This window comes from Aquila chrysaetos, chromosome 11 (genome assembly GCF_900496995.4).
Source record: "Aquila chrysaetos chrysaetos chromosome 11, bAquChr1.4, whole genome shotgun sequence".
Taxonomy (NCBI): Eukaryota; Metazoa; Chordata; class Aves; order Accipitriformes; family Accipitridae; genus Aquila; species Aquila chrysaetos.
In genome coordinates, this window is record NC_044014.1 from 27,013,934 (window position 1) to 27,033,939 (window position 20,006).

The 20,006-nt window shown below is 38.2% G+C and overlaps 1 protein-coding gene across 5 annotated transcripts in view; it reads right to left on the minus strand.

Moving 5' to 3' along the window:
* Positions 1 to 20,006, minus strand: part of DLG5 (discs large MAGUK scaffold protein 5) — a 114,219-nt gene that overhangs the window by 70,250 nt on the left and 23,963 nt on the right. For all 5 annotated transcript variants that reach the window (XM_030030408.2, XM_030030407.1, XM_030030410.2 and 2 more), the window contains exon 2: positions 1,497 to 1,565. In XM_030030408.2, the coding sequence (XP_029886268.1) occupies positions 1,497 to 1,565 (69 nt within the window). The remainder of the gene's footprint in view (positions 1 to 1,496; positions 1,566 to 20,006) is intronic.

Below are 20,006 nucleotides of genomic sequence, written 5' to 3' on the forward strand. Positions count from 1 at the left end.
CATATATGGGAATAAAATGGATGTCTCAGGAGTAACATGCCAAATGCTAAATAAGCGTTCAGAAACAGGAATACCGCACTTGCATAAGGTACTATGCCTCAGAAAATTAATAAAATAAAATATAGAGGCCATGTATCTGTAGCTTGCAAGTGGTCACTGTTAAAGCAAAAATTCTCTTCATGATGGCAAACACTAGCTGTTCATCCACCTACCTTTACTTCCAAAATTACAAAAGGTCAGATACAGTGCATTCACAAAGTTATAAAAATTGAACCCTGCCTCCACCCCACCCCCAAAAAAGGGAGGGGGTTAAGTGTAGCTTTCCTTTTTAAGATCAGAAACATGGAACTAGAAAGGACCACCTGCATCTTCTCCTATCTCAGGCATCACTTCATCCAGTTATTCCACAAACTTAATGGATTTCATCTTAGAAGAACTTCCCTCTTTGGAAGGCTCCTTTTTGAGTCTGGTTGTCCCAAAAACATAGGAAATTTTTTCTTCCTATTTCCAGCCCCAATTTATTCATAGCAAATTAAATAATACCCTTCCTTCAGGTAATAGCATACAAGTGTGATCTTGATAAAAATCAAACTAACATGTCACAGCTTCCTGTATTTTCAGCAAATAGTTCAGTCAACCCTAAAATCTTGTTCCTACACGCTGGAGTTAAAAGTTCAAATCAATGGCTGCAACAGATGTCTACCCACATCCTTAAACAGACAACTGACTTGCCTGGTGCTGTCAGAGAAGTCTACAGATGCCTGACACAAGATTGGAACTTTAAATATGCAAGAGCCTACATTCCCTATCCAAGGCAAATGACTTTTATATGGATTTCACAATAGAAGGTATTTGTGTAAGTAGAAGAAAGCTGACAGCTAATACAGCTATTCCAAGATTATCTTGTTAGAGGTGTTTTGCCCACATTCCTTTTAACTCTGATTTTTTAAAATATTTTGTCTTTCCCAGTGACTTTAAAAACAGAGATAATAAAGCAATTCGTTGCATGTAGGGGAAAAAAAGGGTTAAAGCTTGCAGTCACTTCCGAAAGTTTAAAAGGCTATGACCTTGGCTAACAATATTTGTAATTTCTATGATGTTTTTGACTCTGACTACAATTTTCACATCTACATAAATATATACATACACATATATGCACGCATATATATGTATTTTATATGCACAGACTTGTGTAAGCCTAACGTTGCCACTTTTACATCATTTTACTAAGTAACACAAAGCATACTTATATAATTTAATGTATCCAAATGTAACAAATTTTATGGGTAACAACTGCATGCAGCCATGAAAAGGCTTAACTTGCATTACACAAAACGGGTATACTTTTTCCTAGTGAAGATGCATAGTTACATGTTCAACTTCTTTGGTATTATGACTGGAATCCCTCTACCCTTCCCAAAGGCAACCTTAGAAACTTGTTCTCCCAGCTCCCAAAAGGCACGCTCTTCAAGTTGTTGGATTAATACTTTACTCACCAATGCTACTCAGAGAACTGCTGCTTTCAGAATCTGAGGGCATTATGGACAGCACACTGTAAGTAGACCCTAAAATTAGAAAAATAAAGACAGTGTTACTTTTTTTTCCTTTCCCCAAACCAAGCTAACCATTCATTTTCTTGATACTGTAGATGCCAAACACACTAAATTAGAGAACATGTCACTAACGCATAAAAATCTAACAGGAAAAGTATAATTTGTAAATGAACATTGCACTGTGCACTGAGTAGGAAATCAATTTGGATGAAATGGTAAAAAAGAGTTCAGCAAAATCCTGAACTAATACAGTGGTTATTTCAGAAACACTGAAAATACAGAGTTTCATCTCTACGTTGTGAAGATTATGAGCAATACCTGTGACAATAGTCAGAATCTATTTTGGTTTCTTATCTTTTTACATGTACCAGCTCCTATTTCATTCTGTAACTTGATTTGTATTCTTACCCTCAAACTTCCTTAAGACTTAGAAATTTCATTTCACTGGTAAATAAATTTTGCTTGCATCCATTTGCAACTTTCAGTATCTGACCTTAAAAGCAAGGACCTACAAAGCTATCTGCTGTTACTGACGATAGCAAGTTTTTTCATGTATTAATAGATGAATAGACAGAGGCGCCTTTTAATTTAGTTATTTTAGAAGTATGCTAGATTTTACTTACCAGAAGAACTAGAAAAACAGGTCCTACTTCAAAACCTTACAAACTAAACAGCTCCACCATCCCTCACAAACAGGATAAAAGTACCGCAGTAAAGACAGGGAGTGATTATGTGCAAAAGTGATTTGAAATCTGGTCCATTTTCAGCACTAGCCAGGATGTGAGACCTGTCTTCACAACAGCCAAGCTCAAAGACAGTTCTGATACTTTCAGGAGCTGCCTTTCCTATAGTCCTCCTTATGTTTCAATATTTGTTTCTTCCAGTCTCTTCGAAATTAAGAAATAAAAGCTGAGAAGCAGCATGACATTAAACACATGGACCTACCCTTGAAATAGATTAAAGAAAGGACAGGCTGGAAAATAAGAAAGAAATCCTAGTTTTTGTTCATCTCCTCTCCTTCTTATTAGAAAAAGACATGACATCTGTAACTACCACAGTGTTAGATGAAGGAAAGACAAGATGTGATAAGTTTACTAACAACACAAGCAGTAACAGGCAAAGTGAATCAAAAAAAGCACACACACTTAGGGCCCGATCTTCAGCTAGTAAAAGTGACATAGACCCCAACTTTAATGGGGTGTGTTTATTTATCTTGACAAAGAATGAGGCTCCTACATTTGATAAAAGGAGTGATGTCTAGGCAAAAGCAAACTTAAACAAGTACTGGAATGCAAGGAAAACTCCCTCTAAGCAAATCCTCCAGTTTTATTAGCAGACATTGCAGAAAATAAGTACCAGAAAAGGAAATTAATCTTGAAGTAGACTGTTTAACCTGACAAATCCCTGTGAAAAATTATTCAAAATGCATTAGTTACAAATAATTCTAGTTGATTGTATGGAATGTAAGGTTTTTTGTTTTGTTCTGATTTTTAAATAAAACGTATGACAAGCATGTCACTGACACACTGGCTTCATGAAAAAAAAAAATCTGCTGTGCATTTTTGCTTCCATTTCAAACATTTCCACAGAACGATTTAAGCTGTGTTCCTATTTCATTAAAGCTTATTAAAAGCAAAATAATTTCTGCATTAATTAAAATCAACCTCTTTGCATATTCTAAACTCATATGACTTGCAGTATTTCTTGTAGTCTGGACTAGAAGGATTAGAATCATAAGGGAAGCTGAAAAAAGCAGATCAATATCCTAAAGTAGAACATCTTTATGACAGACATCGTGTACCGAGATGGTATCAAAACTGCGTGGGACTCAAGCACAATAAAACCGTGTGCCAAGAAGTGACACTTCATTATACTCGGCAATTTAAGGCAAAATTTCCCAGTTCCTCTAAAAGATTACATAGAAGTCCCATACCTAAGCAAACTTCTACTGATCATTAGCTGCTTTTGCTTCTTTTTAAGAGCAGAGAAAGAAAAGACTCAAAACCTCATCATCTTAGCTGATCTTGCTTTTATTTATCATTAAGAAGCTTTGATGCTCTCTGTCTTCTTTTCCTGCATTAAAAGCCAGAGCCAGGACTTAAACAAGTTAAATTCTGCTCTCTGGAATAGAGAGAAAAGTTTTGTGAAGCTGACTTCATCAACAGAGACATTAGATCAGATCTGTAAATGCAAAATCCAGTATGCGTGGCATGTTATCACAAGAAAACGTACAATTGTGAAGAGAGGAAGAATCATCTGACCCATTCATAATTCCTCACTTCTAACAGGGAAAAAAAAAAAAAAATCTAGTAGCATTTGTTTGGCTTCCAAGGCTGGCTGTGGGTGTGTTTACTTTTGGTTTGGTTTTAAACTACACAGGATACAAGTCCATTATCTGTAACATGTGCCACCTTTGTCATCAGAAGCAGTATTAGTAAGCATCAGAAACAATAACCAGAGGACTCTACATAGCTTTCACAATATTAAAATTCATCTTTAGGTACTGAACTGATACACATCCATGTATCCAATTCAGGCTAGAATAGCATTGTACTTGATGTATTCCGCTTGATCAAATTAGCAGTACCTCAGTAGTACCTGAAAATGCTCCAAGACAGAGTTTCCCTACTCTATAGGATGCCTCCTCACATAAATGAAAATGCTCAAAACCACCCCAACACAAATTCAGATACAGGCAAAAAGGCAATGAAAAAGGCACAAGCTAGTTTCTATAACCAAAGGCACTAGAACATCCTGTTTATTCACGAGCTACACAACCATGGTATTTTAAGAAATTTGTTGCAAAACCACCCCCCTCCCTGTCCCCCTTGCTGAGCAATTTTCCACTTTATTTCAAATTCTTGAAACTTTCTGACTGTCCATCTTGTCAAATTGCACAAAAAATAAGATCAGAACACAAAACCCAACAAGAAGCCATGACTACTTTTTCAGGTTCATGTTGAAAGTGCTTCACACCTAGGGGTTCACATGCCTTTCACCATACTTTTCCAAATATTTTCATAGTTTTCCTCTAGTATTCACCTCGCATGCCAAAGTTCCCCAGTACAAAAACTTCCTACATTTGATCTAAATTCACTGACTCACAACAATTGCTGACATATTGTTTAAGTTCAAAATTACAACTTGAAATTACAGGATTCTGAGAAAAACAGTAGATACTACTCATACTTCATTAAAAAAAAAAAAAAAAAAAAAAAAAAAAAAGAGTGACCTGTCTTTTACAGATACACACCCATACAGAGAGGAAAAAGAGCATAAGCATCCTGTCTTTGCATGGCAGACTTGCTTTTGGGGCATTTCTTTTTTGCTCATCCAGATTTAAGCTTTGGATCGGTTCCTGGCTGTATTAAACAGCTTTGGCAGAGCAGAGGGATTTAGAAACTGCAATGGTATATACTAGAGAATCTTAAGAATCCCATTTCCTTCTATTTTTAACAATTAGAGCATGTCAAATATCCTTAAGTTATTACTGTCTTCATTAGTCAGATGACAGGAAGGCCACTTAAAAACTCGCAAATTCAGGAAAGGAACTAGTTGCTTAACTCTGGAAGCTGCTTCCAGGGACAGCAGAGGAACTGGATTCTAATTTGCCTCCATCTTTCACACAACATTCACACAGAAACAGCGATATATATTTCCCTTGCTAAGACAGATAATGATGGTGGAGGGGAAAAAAAAAAAAATTACATGTCCTAACAAGACACCAACTGTCTAACCAAGCAATTTCCTCATCAGCAATGCCAAATCTAGACTTATAGAATTAAATTACTAGCACAGAATTAAAACAGAACATTTTTCTCTTCTATATTTCTAATATCTGAATTGTGAAACACCATGTAACACTGGGCATCACCTGTAGTTCAAGGAGAGACTTAAAAACACAAGCCAGCTAATCTCAAAGCAAAGCCTCCAAAGCAAGCTTGCACTTAGTACCTTCTGTAAGAAAGCAGCACAAAGGATCAAGTAAAATATCTTCTAGGACTAAATGCTAAATTATTGAATGACTTCGGAGAAAAACACACTATGTTCAAATTTCATTATGTGGACACAACCTGAATGTCAGGGTTGCCATGGCTGCATAGAACATTCTCCTCCTCCTCCATACAAATACAACTACGTACATAGGCTCTGCTCATCACTCTAAAGCATACTGTATCCAAGGGGACTGTAGTGGCAAAATAAGATACGGGGACTCAGCTTTCCAGAATTCATTGCGCATATGCTTTCAATTATTTTTTTTTTTCCAAAATGTATATTTTTCTTTCAAATATTTACAAAATTATATCTATAATTCAACTGAAGGCTATTTCATCTTGCAAAATTTGCTGTATTAACTGACTGTGCAGGAATAAGAATAATTACTCCCTCAGATACACACCTTCAGCACAGGGCCAAAGAGGCAGATATACTAAACCTGTTTCAGTGTGTGAAGAACCAGGGTTTAATTCAATAAGCATTAGGTGTTTCATCCCACAAGATGGGGAGTGCTCCAGTCTTAGCTGCACAGCTCTTGGCACATCACCCATCTTTAAGGATTGCATTAAGATCTGCAGTATGGCTGACTCCTAAATTAAGCATGTTTCCTAACTAAGAACACTTAGCTCATTGTAGGACTGAGCCTAGAAGAAATGCTTCTCCTGCCCAAATTTCTTTTGCTACACTTCTGCTTTTAAGGATGACATTAAACAACTCTCTATGCTCCCCTGCTGTGAATTTCCGTTGTTACTCAAACTCTGCTCTTCCTCCCACCTCCCTTCCCAGCACAGTGACTGCCAGCTGATTCAACTTCTTGTCAGCAAATGATTTTTCTGATGGAGGTCCAACGCACTGGATGAGGGGGCAGCGTGACAAACATTTGTTTATCCACATCTCTGTGAACCAAACCAAACTGACTTTGGCAGGACTCCTACTTGCTGTGGGGGAGCAAAAAAGTTTGATTAAAACTGGGAATGACCCAGATTACAACGTTCCCATTGCCTTTACAACAAACAAAACTGCCCAAGTAGCTTAAGATCACATGGATCTGCCATGCTCTATCTCTGAGGCTATTCTCTTCTTGGCAGCCTGTGCAGCCAGGTTTGTCAGAAACCATAAGACACAGTTATTCTTGGAAGCTGTGTGATGTTCAGATGCTAAATTCTGACCTCACGCAAAACCTTCAATTGGGTATTTGCTTCCATCCATGTCATTTATTTCAGATGTTTCACAGTCATTTACCTTTAAGGATATAAGTAACTCCAAGAACAAAGGTACAAACTTAGCAGTAAAACAGTAGTATCGGTCATATCAGAAAAAGTTTGCCATCTCTTTCTCCATCTGCTTTTAAACATGGCTTTACTACTTATTCTGCACACCTACAGTTCCTTAATAGTGTTCCCTGCAGCATAAAATCCTCTTATTTTTAGGACAGCATGAAAACTAAATGAACATTAAATGGCTTTTTAAATAATCAAGCAGCTAAAAATTTTCAATTTTTATTTCCCAAATGTCTCAGTCTATAACAGTTTCACAGAGACAGTGAGGGTCAAAAAGTTTATTTTCCTTTTACAATGGGGAAGACATTTTACAACAACCTATTTATGGAATATTAAGATATTATTATTAAAAGTGTGGTTTTGGAAAAGATGGCTTAAGCACTAAAATATCTATCTTTCAATTTCAAGCAATTAAGAACAAACTCTTGTTAAGGACAGAAGAGTCCTTAACACATGAACAAGGACTTTGGCACCTTTCTCTGAAACATTTAGTAAAAACCAGCACTGGTGACAGAATAAGAAGTCAGGTTCATTCTAATTTAATATGACAATTTCTGTGTAGGTTTAGATTCAGAAAAGTTAAGTAACCTGCTGGAGGCCAGAGACATCAGTAAAGAAGCCTGGAGTTCAGATGCTTAGGTTCCTAGTTGTCAGTCATACAGTCAAGTAGAGCATTTGATCTTCAGCTGTTAAAAACATCACTAGAGAGAAATATCTGTAAAATTCCTATTTTCTAAGCAACATCTGTTCAAAACACTTCATAGTAGAATAAACCCACAGACTGATATTTCTAAATATGCATTCCTAAGTATATCCTCTCCAGCAACATCTATACCTCCTCATTGCTATAGATATTTTTTTTCTGTAGCCAGGAAGCAATGCAGAGAGTTATACTGAAAAGGATTTACAACCTATCTTTAAGAGAAATCTAAGTCACTGAACTATTGTTGTGCATCTTACTACAATGTGAATTATGAAAGGAAGCAGACGTTGGTTCCTTCAATAAAAAAAGCAGAAGAGGGGCACTGAGAAAGATAAGAGGAAAGGGCAAGAGACAAGAAAATGAGGTAGTTCATTTTTCTACATTATCACTTTACCGTTAGGATACACTTGCTGCTGTCCACATACTTTAGTAGCATTATTTGTTCCTGTTTACTGCATTCTGAGCACTGGGTCAGATCATCCTCTTTTCACACAAAGCAGCACAGAAAAGATTAAAAATCTTTACAGATCTGAATTTGCATAGTTTGATTCACAAAACACACATGATGACAGTGCTTCAGCTGACAGCATTCAAGCTGTTTTGCCATGGACATGATGCTCTAATAATGCCTTAAAGAGATGGGACAGAAGCAATTTTTAAGAGCCAAATTACCTTGAAGTTTTATTAGCAGGATAGCAGCTATTACCAACTGGTAATTGGAAGCAAAGAGGTATACAAACTTATGACTGCTTAAAAAAAACAGAAAAAACCACACCCAAGTATATCAGGTCAGCTAGAAATAATGCCCCTTGCTACCTTCCAATCTTTCATTTCTTTCTTCACAATTTATAAAATGACTAATTTAATCTCTTGCACTCTGTGAAACCACATCAGAAGTGATTAAGTATATCTGCTGGAGCAGTAGGACCAAAGATGCAATCGTAATTGATGCTGCTATTACTTATTCAAAAAGTCCTGCAGCAATTCAGGATCTGAACGAGAAACAACTGCTTTAATCTTTGTCATCTTGCTTTTTTGACTGGGATAGCTTTTAACTCCGCTTTAGTGAGTGCATTTTGTCTTGACAAGTCATTTGTCTCCAACACTCCATTTCAGCTGAGGAGAACTGCAACAGCAAATGACCATGCCCTCCTCTTACAGCCCTGAATTTCCATTAGGTAGTGCAGCGAGATGGGCGATGATTTTTCAAGTTATTTTAAGGCTAACAGCAACATACCTAGCTACCGTGAAAATACCAGCATGCAAACTTACATTGCTCAGAATCTGGTGAAAGAACAACTTTTGGATTGTAGAGTTGCACGCACTGCCTTCACTGCTAACTTCCTTACAAGAGAAATGCGTATTTTTGCAGGCTAACACTCAGAAGGCAGAGAAAAGAATAACTGGCTCAAGATTCTTTAACCTCAGCTTTTAGTACAGATAGGAAAAAGCTGCATTTAAAGTGAAGTCTTAGTAAAACTGCAATGCAGGTAGGTGAAACAAATTGTCACATATTTCAGCTCATGTGGATTATACAGGTGGTCCTTGCATTATTACCAATGCAGCAGTGCCGTCTTCTGTTCTAAAAATGTCATGTGGTATTACAACTGACTACCTTATCAAACAAATACAGAAATCCTTTTTATGAATTATTTTTAATATGGCTGCTTTAACAACACCAGTTAACCTATTCTGGGAAAACCCATCTCTATTGCACTGGTAAAAAAGCAGTGTATCCATTAATTTTTTCTCACTTCTAGCCATCAGGAATATTATGTTTGTTTGCTGGATTATGTATGATAAGCCAAAGGCAGGGGCAAAAAAAAAAAAAAAAAAAAAAAGAAAAAAAAAAAAAAAAAAGAGAAAACATAATAGCATTTTACTTTTTTAACAAGCTTCCTGCTATCTCAAACTCTGTTTCTTTTAAAGTTATCTTCTTAATATAGATTACTCATGAAACTATACATAAGAGGATATAATGAATTTCATTTATTAAGGTAGAGAGATGTAAATTTTCATTAAGCCGCCCAGATGACTAAGATGCAATAGAGGACGTTCACCAATCCCTATGCCTCTAGGAAGGGAAATCGGATAACCTAGGGCCTAAATCCACTTGGCAAGCACGTGCTCCTTCAGTACTCCATCTGCACAGTGTCCAACAAAATGGCATTCTGACCATTTGCTGGATATTCCAGGTATTGCTGAAGGGCCCAAGGCTTCTTCAGCTGAGCAGTGCAGTGATGGCAGTCACCAGAAAGCAGCAGGCCCTCACAGACCGACAGAACCTTGAGCACAGTGCTTTTTGTCCCTACAGCCATGTAAGGTGCCATGTCCAACAGGGAGCAGCTACATATTCCTTTTCCTGGACACACATGGCAGAGAGCGAGCATCGGTACACCACCCATCTACCTCACCCAGGGAGCACCTGCAAACTTCACTTTTTGTGTTCTCTGTATCAGCGCTCAAAGCGCATCCCAGTTCTGCCTACCCTTACACCTAGCCTGGTCTCATCTGGTCCCAGCTGCCTATTCCTCAACACTGTCCAAAGATATTGTGGTAAATCAGACCCGACTACTTCTAGAAAGTTTCTCACCTGCCCTGTATCTAGATAATAATTGGTTTTCATCTGTCAGACATTTAGGAAATGTCATTTTCAAGGCCACTACTCAGTCTTTCTGATCCATTTTCTGAGTTTTATTGACAAGTATAGGGCAGATAAGAAGTTAGACATTCTGGCAAATAAGAAGTTAAGGAAATGTCCAAGTACATTACTCTTGCTATGAATGGTCTCTATCCACAGGAACTCACACTTCAAACCTGCTGAACCTGGTGCTGACTACTAAAGCTCTTCTGGGCTGTAAATGCATAGTATGTGAAGAGCTAACTGGGCAGCTCCAGACACCAACACTGAAGAATCAGAGACACAATCTGGACTCCTCCTAGGCCATGACTGAAAGGTAGTATTGCTCACTAGAACTGCAGAAAAAAAAACAGGTGAATTGGGAAATATGACAAGTGACCCAGAAAAGTCCACCCCAACCTCCTTTAATGCTGGGGTACAAAATTTTTAAGAACATCACCAAGTTGAGAGCTGAGTGACAATTCTTAAAAATACGGAAATATTACACATCCAATTTTATTCTAGAAGAAAAAGGGATAGACTCACGATGCACCAAGTCACATGTCATTATTTGGGCTGGGAACAGACACCTCTCAGAATATCCTTCCCTCTCATTAAGCTTTGACAGAAATAGTATTCCTGAATGCCTTCAAATCTCCTTCCTAGCTTCTTCTAAGCCCAGATAATAATGTATTCACATCTATTTATCCTAGCACACTAACCAGTTCTTAAAGTTTAAAGAAAGGCTTGTTGCCTGTCCATTTTGTTATGCAGCACTCATTCCAGGGAAACCTCAGTTTGCAAAGTTATTTCGATATCTGGAGGCATATTCCAGGAGCTATATTCCAGGAGCTTTGCAAGTAATCTGACTAAGATTTCTGGAGGATGACACCGTCTGCCATTTGCAACTGACCCTAGAAGATATAAGTGAAAGGAAATTATGTTCAGAAAATACCCACACACTATGCAGTCAAAAGCAAGAAACTGTTGTGGGATGAAGGTGGTAAATGCTAGATCCCTGCAAACGCATTCTCAATCAACAACAGTTGCCTTACTAAATTTGCAATCGTGACAATTAAGAAATCCAAACTTCATTTAGTTTGAACAGATACACACAGAGCTTTGTAGCATATTATTTCATCAAATAATTGTACAGTCAGGTAATATGAATGGCAAAATAAAATTTAAAAAATAGCATTAACTCTACAACTAAATGCTATATTTAATATTTAATTTAAATTTTTGGAATTAAATCGAAGTAGCCACCTAATTATGTTTTTAAAGAGGCCATGCCATAAAAAAACCTACATGGAAGAACAAAGGAAAAAGCAACTACAGGTATTTAAAACTGCAGACACTGACATTCAAAAGACTAGAAATCTACCAGGTAACAAGGAAAGCAAGCGTTAATTCCTCAAGATTGGCCTCTAAAAGCATCCAGTCCTTTCATTAATTCACTGTGTCTTGCAACCAGGTATTTCCTCTGCAGAAGCAGCTAGGGGCATGCCTGGAACTGCAGGTGACAAGAGCATCCATCACGTTCCTAATCTGAGCTTTTTTCTAGCACTTCAAACTTCACCCATAACAAACAAGCATTATGGTTCAAACTGGGTTTTTTAGGACAAGTCAGCAAGAACACACATCTACCTACACCCATCCTTAAACATAGTCTAAATATAAGAACTGATCTGCCTCAATGATAATGGTACAGTTAAAGCCACATAGCTTTCCTACCCTGCAGAGACTTTTAAACAATGATAAATGGGTTTAACATAGTTCTAGCTTACTCCTGTACAGCAGGAAAATTAGGCACACAAGGAAGAAAGCACCTGAACACAACCACAACCACACCAAGGGGTTGTGCTATTTACAGCTCAGGGAAAAAAAAAAAAAGGCCACTTTTAGGCCAGTCCTTTGTGTTTCCAAGCAGAAGAGTAACATAACAAAGTCCAAAGGCTTTTTTCCCTATACCCATATCTACCTTATCTAAACTTGCCCATGTACAATTTAATCTCGTAAAGCTATCTTCTCTGAATATCCTTCTGATTTCTACAGCCCTAGCATACTAACAAGGACCAAACTTCTAACAGAAATAGAACAAAGTAGTTGGAACACCCTTCTCAAAAAGCAGACCCTGTTACTATTCACAAACTGAACCAGCAACTGATTGAAGAAGTTACATTTACACAGTATCTCCTCATATGATGTTCTCCATATTAAATGCTGTAAATAATAACTAATTAGGAAGACTTATGAGCCTGTTGTTTCTAGCCTGAATTCTCCATTTTCCTACAACTTACAAACTAGCTCACATCTACTGCTCATAAGGATTGCAAGAGATATATCATTACAATCATCCAAACTTGGACTGTGTGGGAGTCAATACTCAACACACCTCCTTTGAAATTCAAGTGGCATTATGAGATTTGACTTTTTCAAACCATGCACCTCTAGAAAAAGTGATTCATGTTACTTGGTATGAAAGCTGGCATAATGCTCAAGTAACCTCCTTTCAACCTTGAAAGGAGATGCATAGCCCCCAACTAAGCCCTAAAAAATGAATTTTCCTTGTATTGCTCTTCATAGCATGCTTCAGTATTCAGCCTCTAAGTATCCCCCGTTCAGGAAAAACAACCAAAAAAAAATCCCAAGATGGTTTCATTAAGGTATGTCAGAGAAGGACTTTAAATTCAACTTTGTTGTGTTGTTACAATGGAAAAAACTACATGCACTTTCATACAGAAGAGGGCTCGTATCCAAGCTTCTTCTCTCTTTCTGTTTTCAGTGATTGTTACTTGAAATGGTAATAGAAAAGATATATCTAAGCTAAATCATTTAATCTAAGATTTCTTGTCTCCTTGGCAGGTTTATTTTTTAACCCCACACTCTGCTTCATTTAAGAAAGCAGAAGTAAGAAAGAATAAAACATACAGCTTTTTTTCCCCCTCCTAGTGCTGTAGACCAAGAAATCCTTCTGCCAGCAGTAATTCCTTATTAAATACATATATATATATATTCTGTATGCACAGAATCCAAGGCTCTGCTCAGTAAGAGAGATATAAGTCCCTATTATCTACAGACTTCAAGCCTAAGTCCCCTTCAGGACATTTACAATCACAGGAAGGTCATCAGAACTGTGTGAACGCTACTAGCACACAGCAAATGTTGCAGACAAAAGAAATGTTGAATCCATGGTAAAGTGACTGAGACCCTTCTCTAAAACTGAACAAATTGGAGCAAATATTCTGTGTGTGTCTACACAGAATCTTTCCATAAATGTACAAGTTTTCACAAAGGTTAATAGCTTAACCAGACAACTTTTGAAAGTGCCAAGCACTGATATGACCTCAGAAGAGGCAGTGGAGAAGGCAGCGATATCAATTAAGAACATATTTGAACCACAGACTGTACTTTTTTCAGAAGACAAACGCACAGATATAAAAAAGAAACCGCACCTACGCCCTCATTGAAACAACGCAATTAAGTATGTCCTTAAGTGCTCTGCTGTACTGAGTGATTATTACAGAAGTCTACTACCTATGAACCATTTACAAAAATAATTTGTTGCAGAAATCCCCAGGGGTAAACTTCATGCCTCTTCTGGTTACAGCTGCACCACCCACAGGAACTTTTCATCCCTCACCAGCAGTAACCTTCGGCTGTGATGATGGCAGCAACAGGTTGATATCCTCCTCCACTGGCACAGGCACTGCCAGAGTGTGTGTGAGCAGACCTCTCCCTGACACACACAGGGAATAACACAGGAAAACATTGCTTAAGCTTCCTAATGGCAGAAGTAACACGTGTAACTACATACAACAAAAAGCCACCTTCTGTGTACCAGGGCGCTCATGCGTACAAATGCTCATGCTACCTGAGACCTAAGAGCAGAGAATGCTGGAAGAAAAGGAACTCATCTGGAAGCAATTACGGCACACATTCCTCTCCCCCTTTTTGCCTCTTCTCTGCAGGACATGAGTGCTGCTACTTTTCCCTCTCTCACAGGCACGGCAGGGCAAGGAGGAAGCAGTGTCCTCAGCCTCTGCTGTGGCTTGACAGAGCGGTGAGGCAGCCCTGCATGGCCACATGGTGGGTTGCAGTGCTGAAGGAGTTTGCTTGCTTAGACATAGATATTCCTAGGGGCTCCTTCTTCCGGCTTCATCTTTTATGTAATTCTGTGATGACAGACCCTGTTTGAAGACTAAATCAATTTTAGAGTCTGGAGAGGACTTTTTCGTATATAGCAAGAGCATCAACATGCTAGGCGGGCCTTTTAGCCTTTTTGAGATTATTATCTGGGGAGAAAGCAACTGCAATTGCTGCAACTCTAGCAAGTCACAGAGTGGGTAATGACTTTAAAAGGGCTTAGCTATGAGCTTTTAAGCCAAGAGGTCTGGGTTACCAAGCAAGCAACTGCAGTGAGCATACAAAGAATAACTGGGAGCTTGACGTACTAGTGACAGCCAGGCAGATCTTTGTAATGGGAGGATTTTTATAAGCCAAATATTCACCGTGAGATCAATTATGAGGAGGAAAAAAACACCTGCAATACAGGCAGCCAAATGCCATCGGCTCCATCAATTCTGGAAAAAGTCTTAAAGTTTAATACACTGATGATGTATCTCCAAAAGACTGAAATCACACTCTTACCAGGAAGCAGCATCAGCGTTACATGACAGGGCACACTGAGCTTAATGTAGTGCAGCAGACCTCCCTGGAGTCTGCAGAAGAGACACAGGCTAAAAATTCAGCAAATGCACTCAATGTCCAGCATGCTACTCCAAATGCAAATACAATGCTCTAGTCCACTAAGACAGTGACAAAAGAGAACACAAAAGAAAACAAGACTACAGCACTGAAGAAGTAGAATGTGGTATATTGGACAGCACAAGTCAGAGCCCTTGAGGGGAGAAAGAGTGGCCTCCCACCCTAGAGGGGTGACTGAGCCAATAAACAAGTCAAGACCTGTCCTGCTTGGAAAGTCACCTGCCTGTCACGGAGTTGTGGTTTCCCCTCAACCTTCTCTCACCTACATCTCTCGGAGCAGAGGAGCAGATGAGGATGCTGCCTCCCCACCAGCACCACTTCTCAGGCATGACGGTTGAGTGAGGACAACTTTAGCATTCAGGTTCAGCTACTGGTGCCAGCACAGACGTGCCTTAAGTAAGCATGCCAGGTGATCTGGAGTAGCAGATAGACTGCATAACACTTTGCAACCTCTTCAATTCACCATATAAACATCCACATTTTGCTGTTCCCATATCAGTAACAGAACAGGCAGTAAAAATTGTGCCTCCATAGGTAGCCTTGAAACAGGCTTTGTTGTGTAGGCTTAACAGCAGGCTTTGACACTTCTTCTCCACTTTAAGCCTCCAGTGAACCAGCCGCCTTTACATCCCTCTCCTTCAACAGGCTATGAAGATACTGGGGATGTTCCTAAAGGAGATGGTGTTACTGAGAGCAGCTACCATCAGGATCAAGTGTTTCATTTTGTTTCTCACATCAGCAGTAGCCATGAGAGCAGCAATGAGGTCAAGAGGGTGTGCAGGGGACAGAAACAGCATGAGGAGAACAGCAGTGGGTTTAAAAAAAAAAAAAAAAAAAAAAAAGCAGGGGGGAGAGACACATCCATTGCATCCATTGTTTTCCTCACATATACACTGCTTTCAGTATGAAACAGACATGCAGCTAAGCACTGACTAAATCATAATCAAAACCTTGCAATTCCTATATAGCAAGAAAAGGCTTCCCTCTAAAAAAACCAAAAGACCCTAATTAGCATGCTACTGTACCCATAACCACCAAATGTTTGAAAGACATTACAATGAAGAGCAAATTCAAATACTCTGTAATATGAAAAAGTGCTTAGCAAATGACTATATAAACACAGGTTGAGATGGATCACTGTTTAGAAGTACAGGATTAAAATCTACCCCGTCATGAGTTATAGCAATCTTTGAGACTGCAACTCTTTCTACAAGATGTTTTTACCATTTTTTTTATTTATTCTCACATAGTACTGCATCATCTCCTGTTGTTACAGCAGTATTTTTATTCTATATTTCCACTAGATAAATCAAGATTATTCAATATATTTACAGTACAAACAACGAGGTTACATTCAACTACAATTTTTCCACATCCATCTGTTCTTACGTTGCTGCAGGATTTTAATGTTAAGAGCACATCGTTGAAAAAAAAAAAAAAAATAGGAAGTTCAATTGTGTAAACTGAAGTATGTAAAAGCAAATAGACGATTGGAGCTCAACTCAACAGTTTGGTCTTTTCTAATTGTGCTGTAAACCACAAGTTCCTCAAGGGAAATACTATATCTTCTCTGCTTGAGTAGTATCTTCCAAAAATTGACATTTTGAATACATTAGAAGATTTGTCAGAAACAAGTGTGAATATTAGTTTTGATCCATTAGAAAGTGGTTCACATTTCAAAATCCACAATGCAACAAATCCCCAAAGGTTTCTAATTTGTATGAAAGCATATAACCATCTCTTTTCTTTCATAAATAACATCATGGAAAACTTCTGAGAAAACTTAAATTCTTCGACTAAAAAGAAGGTTAATAGCATGTAGCTCTTTAAATCATTGCTTTCCCTTCCTGTGCTACACTTTATCCTGCTGGGAAAACAAATCCTGCAACTTTTCACTTGAAGGGCTAAATTTGCTTTATAATTAGCGATGTTTATGCTGATTCTGTTCTACTTAAAATGCAAAGAACCTTCCAGAAATATTTAATGAATCAGTACTTCTAAAAAAAAAAAAAAAAAAAAAAGAAAGAAAAGAAAAAAATGCACAGAAAGGAGAAAATTGAAAAAAATGAGGGAAAGGAAATCCAAGCTACAGTAGAGATCCCTGAAAGCAAAAACTGAAAACTTGTTTCCAATCAGAAGAAATATTTAAATCTTTATAGACTTTCAAGTAGGTCCAGACTTTTCTGGTCAAGGGCAAAGTCAGATAACCTACATGCTACTATTCTCGGTATGAGGACATCAGGATAACACTGCAAGATTTAATCCAGAGAGCACTCTTTCTTATTTTTTAGCACGTTCTCTGTATGTGTCTACTAATGTGTCCTGCCAGGTGTGAGTTTGGAGGTTGGTCATATTCATTTATTTTTCAGTTTCATAAAGTATGCTTTTCCCCATTCCCTAGACAAATTATCAGAGGGAAGTGACTCAATGCACAAATGCAAATTAACACTTGGGAAAACAAACAAACAAAACACCATGCAAACCCCCTCCACCTACCTAACAAGAGTTGCCTATCAGTCCCCTGCACTATAAGCAAGTACAAACATCAGAGTCCTATAATATAATAAATAATAAAGTTGCTACCTTCGGGTAAACTATTAAGAGAAAGAAGAGTGTAAACTGAGGGAGAGTTCCTAATGCCTCTGCCCTGCCTAGGGAAACTCCTATGCTACCCAACCACTTCAGCAGAAAATGAAGCTGGTGACTTGCCACCAGCTCCACACATAGAAAATGCAGGAGCTGATTGTTCAGTCTTTGCAACTATCCAAGATAAACTGAGCAGAAGCATCCTCCCAGGCATACAGGAGAGGCTTTATAATTCAAAACTGAGCTCAAGTTGCATCTAAGAAGATCTGGAACATGTTTCATTTTAAAAACATCAGAAGTTTCCCCATCAAAAAGCAAAGCCTGAAGTGCTTTTTGGTGATGCCATGCAGATGCCATCACCACATAGAAAGGGGAGCCATCAGGAAAGTCTTGAAAAACAAAACCTTGAGTATCTGAGCTACAGTGACCCTTTGGATAGGCAAGCAACACCCCTGTACTGGAATCCTGTATTAGGGAAGTATGCTTTATTAAACAAGACAAAGAAAGCATCCTGCCTGGTTACAGCGCTTATCTCCCTCCTGCCACCCTTAGGCTGAACCCCTGTGAGCATTCCTAAAAGTGCAAATACTAACCACTACTATTAATCACTTCACGTTTGGACACAGTAGATCAGCATCATCTTGTTTTCAAGGCAAAAAGATTCTAGTCACGACTTACATGCTTTTAAAAAAAAAATAATCTCCCTGGTTCCTCAGCTCACCATAAGGAGAATATTTGCACAGATGAAATGATCACCCACTGATTCGTGCCTGCAGGGCAAGTACCTGTGCTCTGGCCAGCGAGGTTCAGAATTCATCAGAAACAACATGTTGGCAGATTTGGACTTGGGATGATTTCACCCACACACATGATGATTATCACCTACACAAATTCATAGCAGATACAAATAAAAGCAACATCTAGCAAATGAGTAGCAGGGATAAGGGGCAGCTAGAGAGAACAGAAGACTCAATATTTCAAAGAAATGCTGAACATAAACATTCAAGCAGAAAGACTACAGATCAAACAACCGGGCCATCATGTTTTACTGGCACATGTAGAAAGGCACTAGAATTTGCTTTGTGTTTTCAAACCTACAGTGGATCTTATGAACCATTCTCCTCCCATCAGATCAGGAAGAAAAACAACTAGTAGAACTAGTAGAAACCCAATAAGGAAATCCATGCTGGCAGCAAAGTTATTCTTGGTCCATTAGGACACTGGAATACAATGGAAAGAGGCAACCACCCTCCTTCATGTTGCCCCAGTAGTAGAAAACAGAGCCCTAAGGAACCTGCTGGCCCTGTATTATTCTCATCCCTCCTATGTGGAGGTGGCTCCTATCTTCTCCTTGTATCTTACTGTAGAAACAGATCTAGTCCTAGCTCTTAATCATCATCTTTCATCTGCTTTCCGAGACATTGCTTATCTTTTTACTAAAGGCAACCTCTTTTATTTTTCTACTTTTTCATTTTTGTCTCTCTTAGCAAGAAAAGGTAAGAATTTTCATCACTTTGGGAAAAGGAGCTCTTACGATTAGTATTTTTGAAGAAGATAAAGAAAAGCTATGTTATGAAAGCAAACAGACCAATTTTTATAGGACCAGAAAGTCCCTGCCACAGCCCTTGGCTCCAAACACACACATGATAATCTTCCAAAACATCCATCATCTCATCAATATTCCTAATTGTTTCCTACCCAGAAATACAGTATTCTATTTTCAAAACTAGACACCATGGCTATATTTTCTACTTTCCAAGAAATGAAGGAAGGAAAACACTTGCACACTTATTTTTTTAACTGAAGTCTTAAATAACAACAAGTGGCAACACATAATTAGTAAGACAGGTAGATTGCTTATTTGATTCAATTTACCAAGGTGGTTTTTTGCATTACAGATGTAATTTGGAACAAATCGCATCATTTTTCTGTTGCAAGTCTTAGCACAGGACAATAAGAGTGGCTGGATTAATTTCTTAAAAAAAAACAAACACACACCACACCCCCAAAATATCAGAGTGTCACTGCTGATATACAGAAGCAAGATTAGGTTTAGGCTTACCTTCCCAAAACTATAAACTGTCAAAAAACTGTAATCTTCCTGTTCCAAACATCTATAGTTGCAAGATCAACAGTATCTTAAGCTAAGTGCAGTAACCTACCTTTAGAAGAACATGAATATGCATCTAGTGATGACTGAAAGCATTATTACTGGTTTTAAAATTTCAGATGAAAATTTCTGTTAGAACACAGTATGTCCATTCATTGTACACTATACATCTATTGTTCTTCCCACAAACAATGAAAATGAAGTTAACTGATGGTTTTAGACAGCCAGAAGTTTTAGCCAGCAATATTCAACATGAAAAAAATAGACATCAACCTTAAGAACTGTTAAATTACTGGGCATTTTCCCCAAAATTAATGGGAAGCAGAAAGCTTTCTGAGAAACTGCCAACACAGTAATAACACTCACGGTGGCTCAGAGTCTGTTCTCCAAT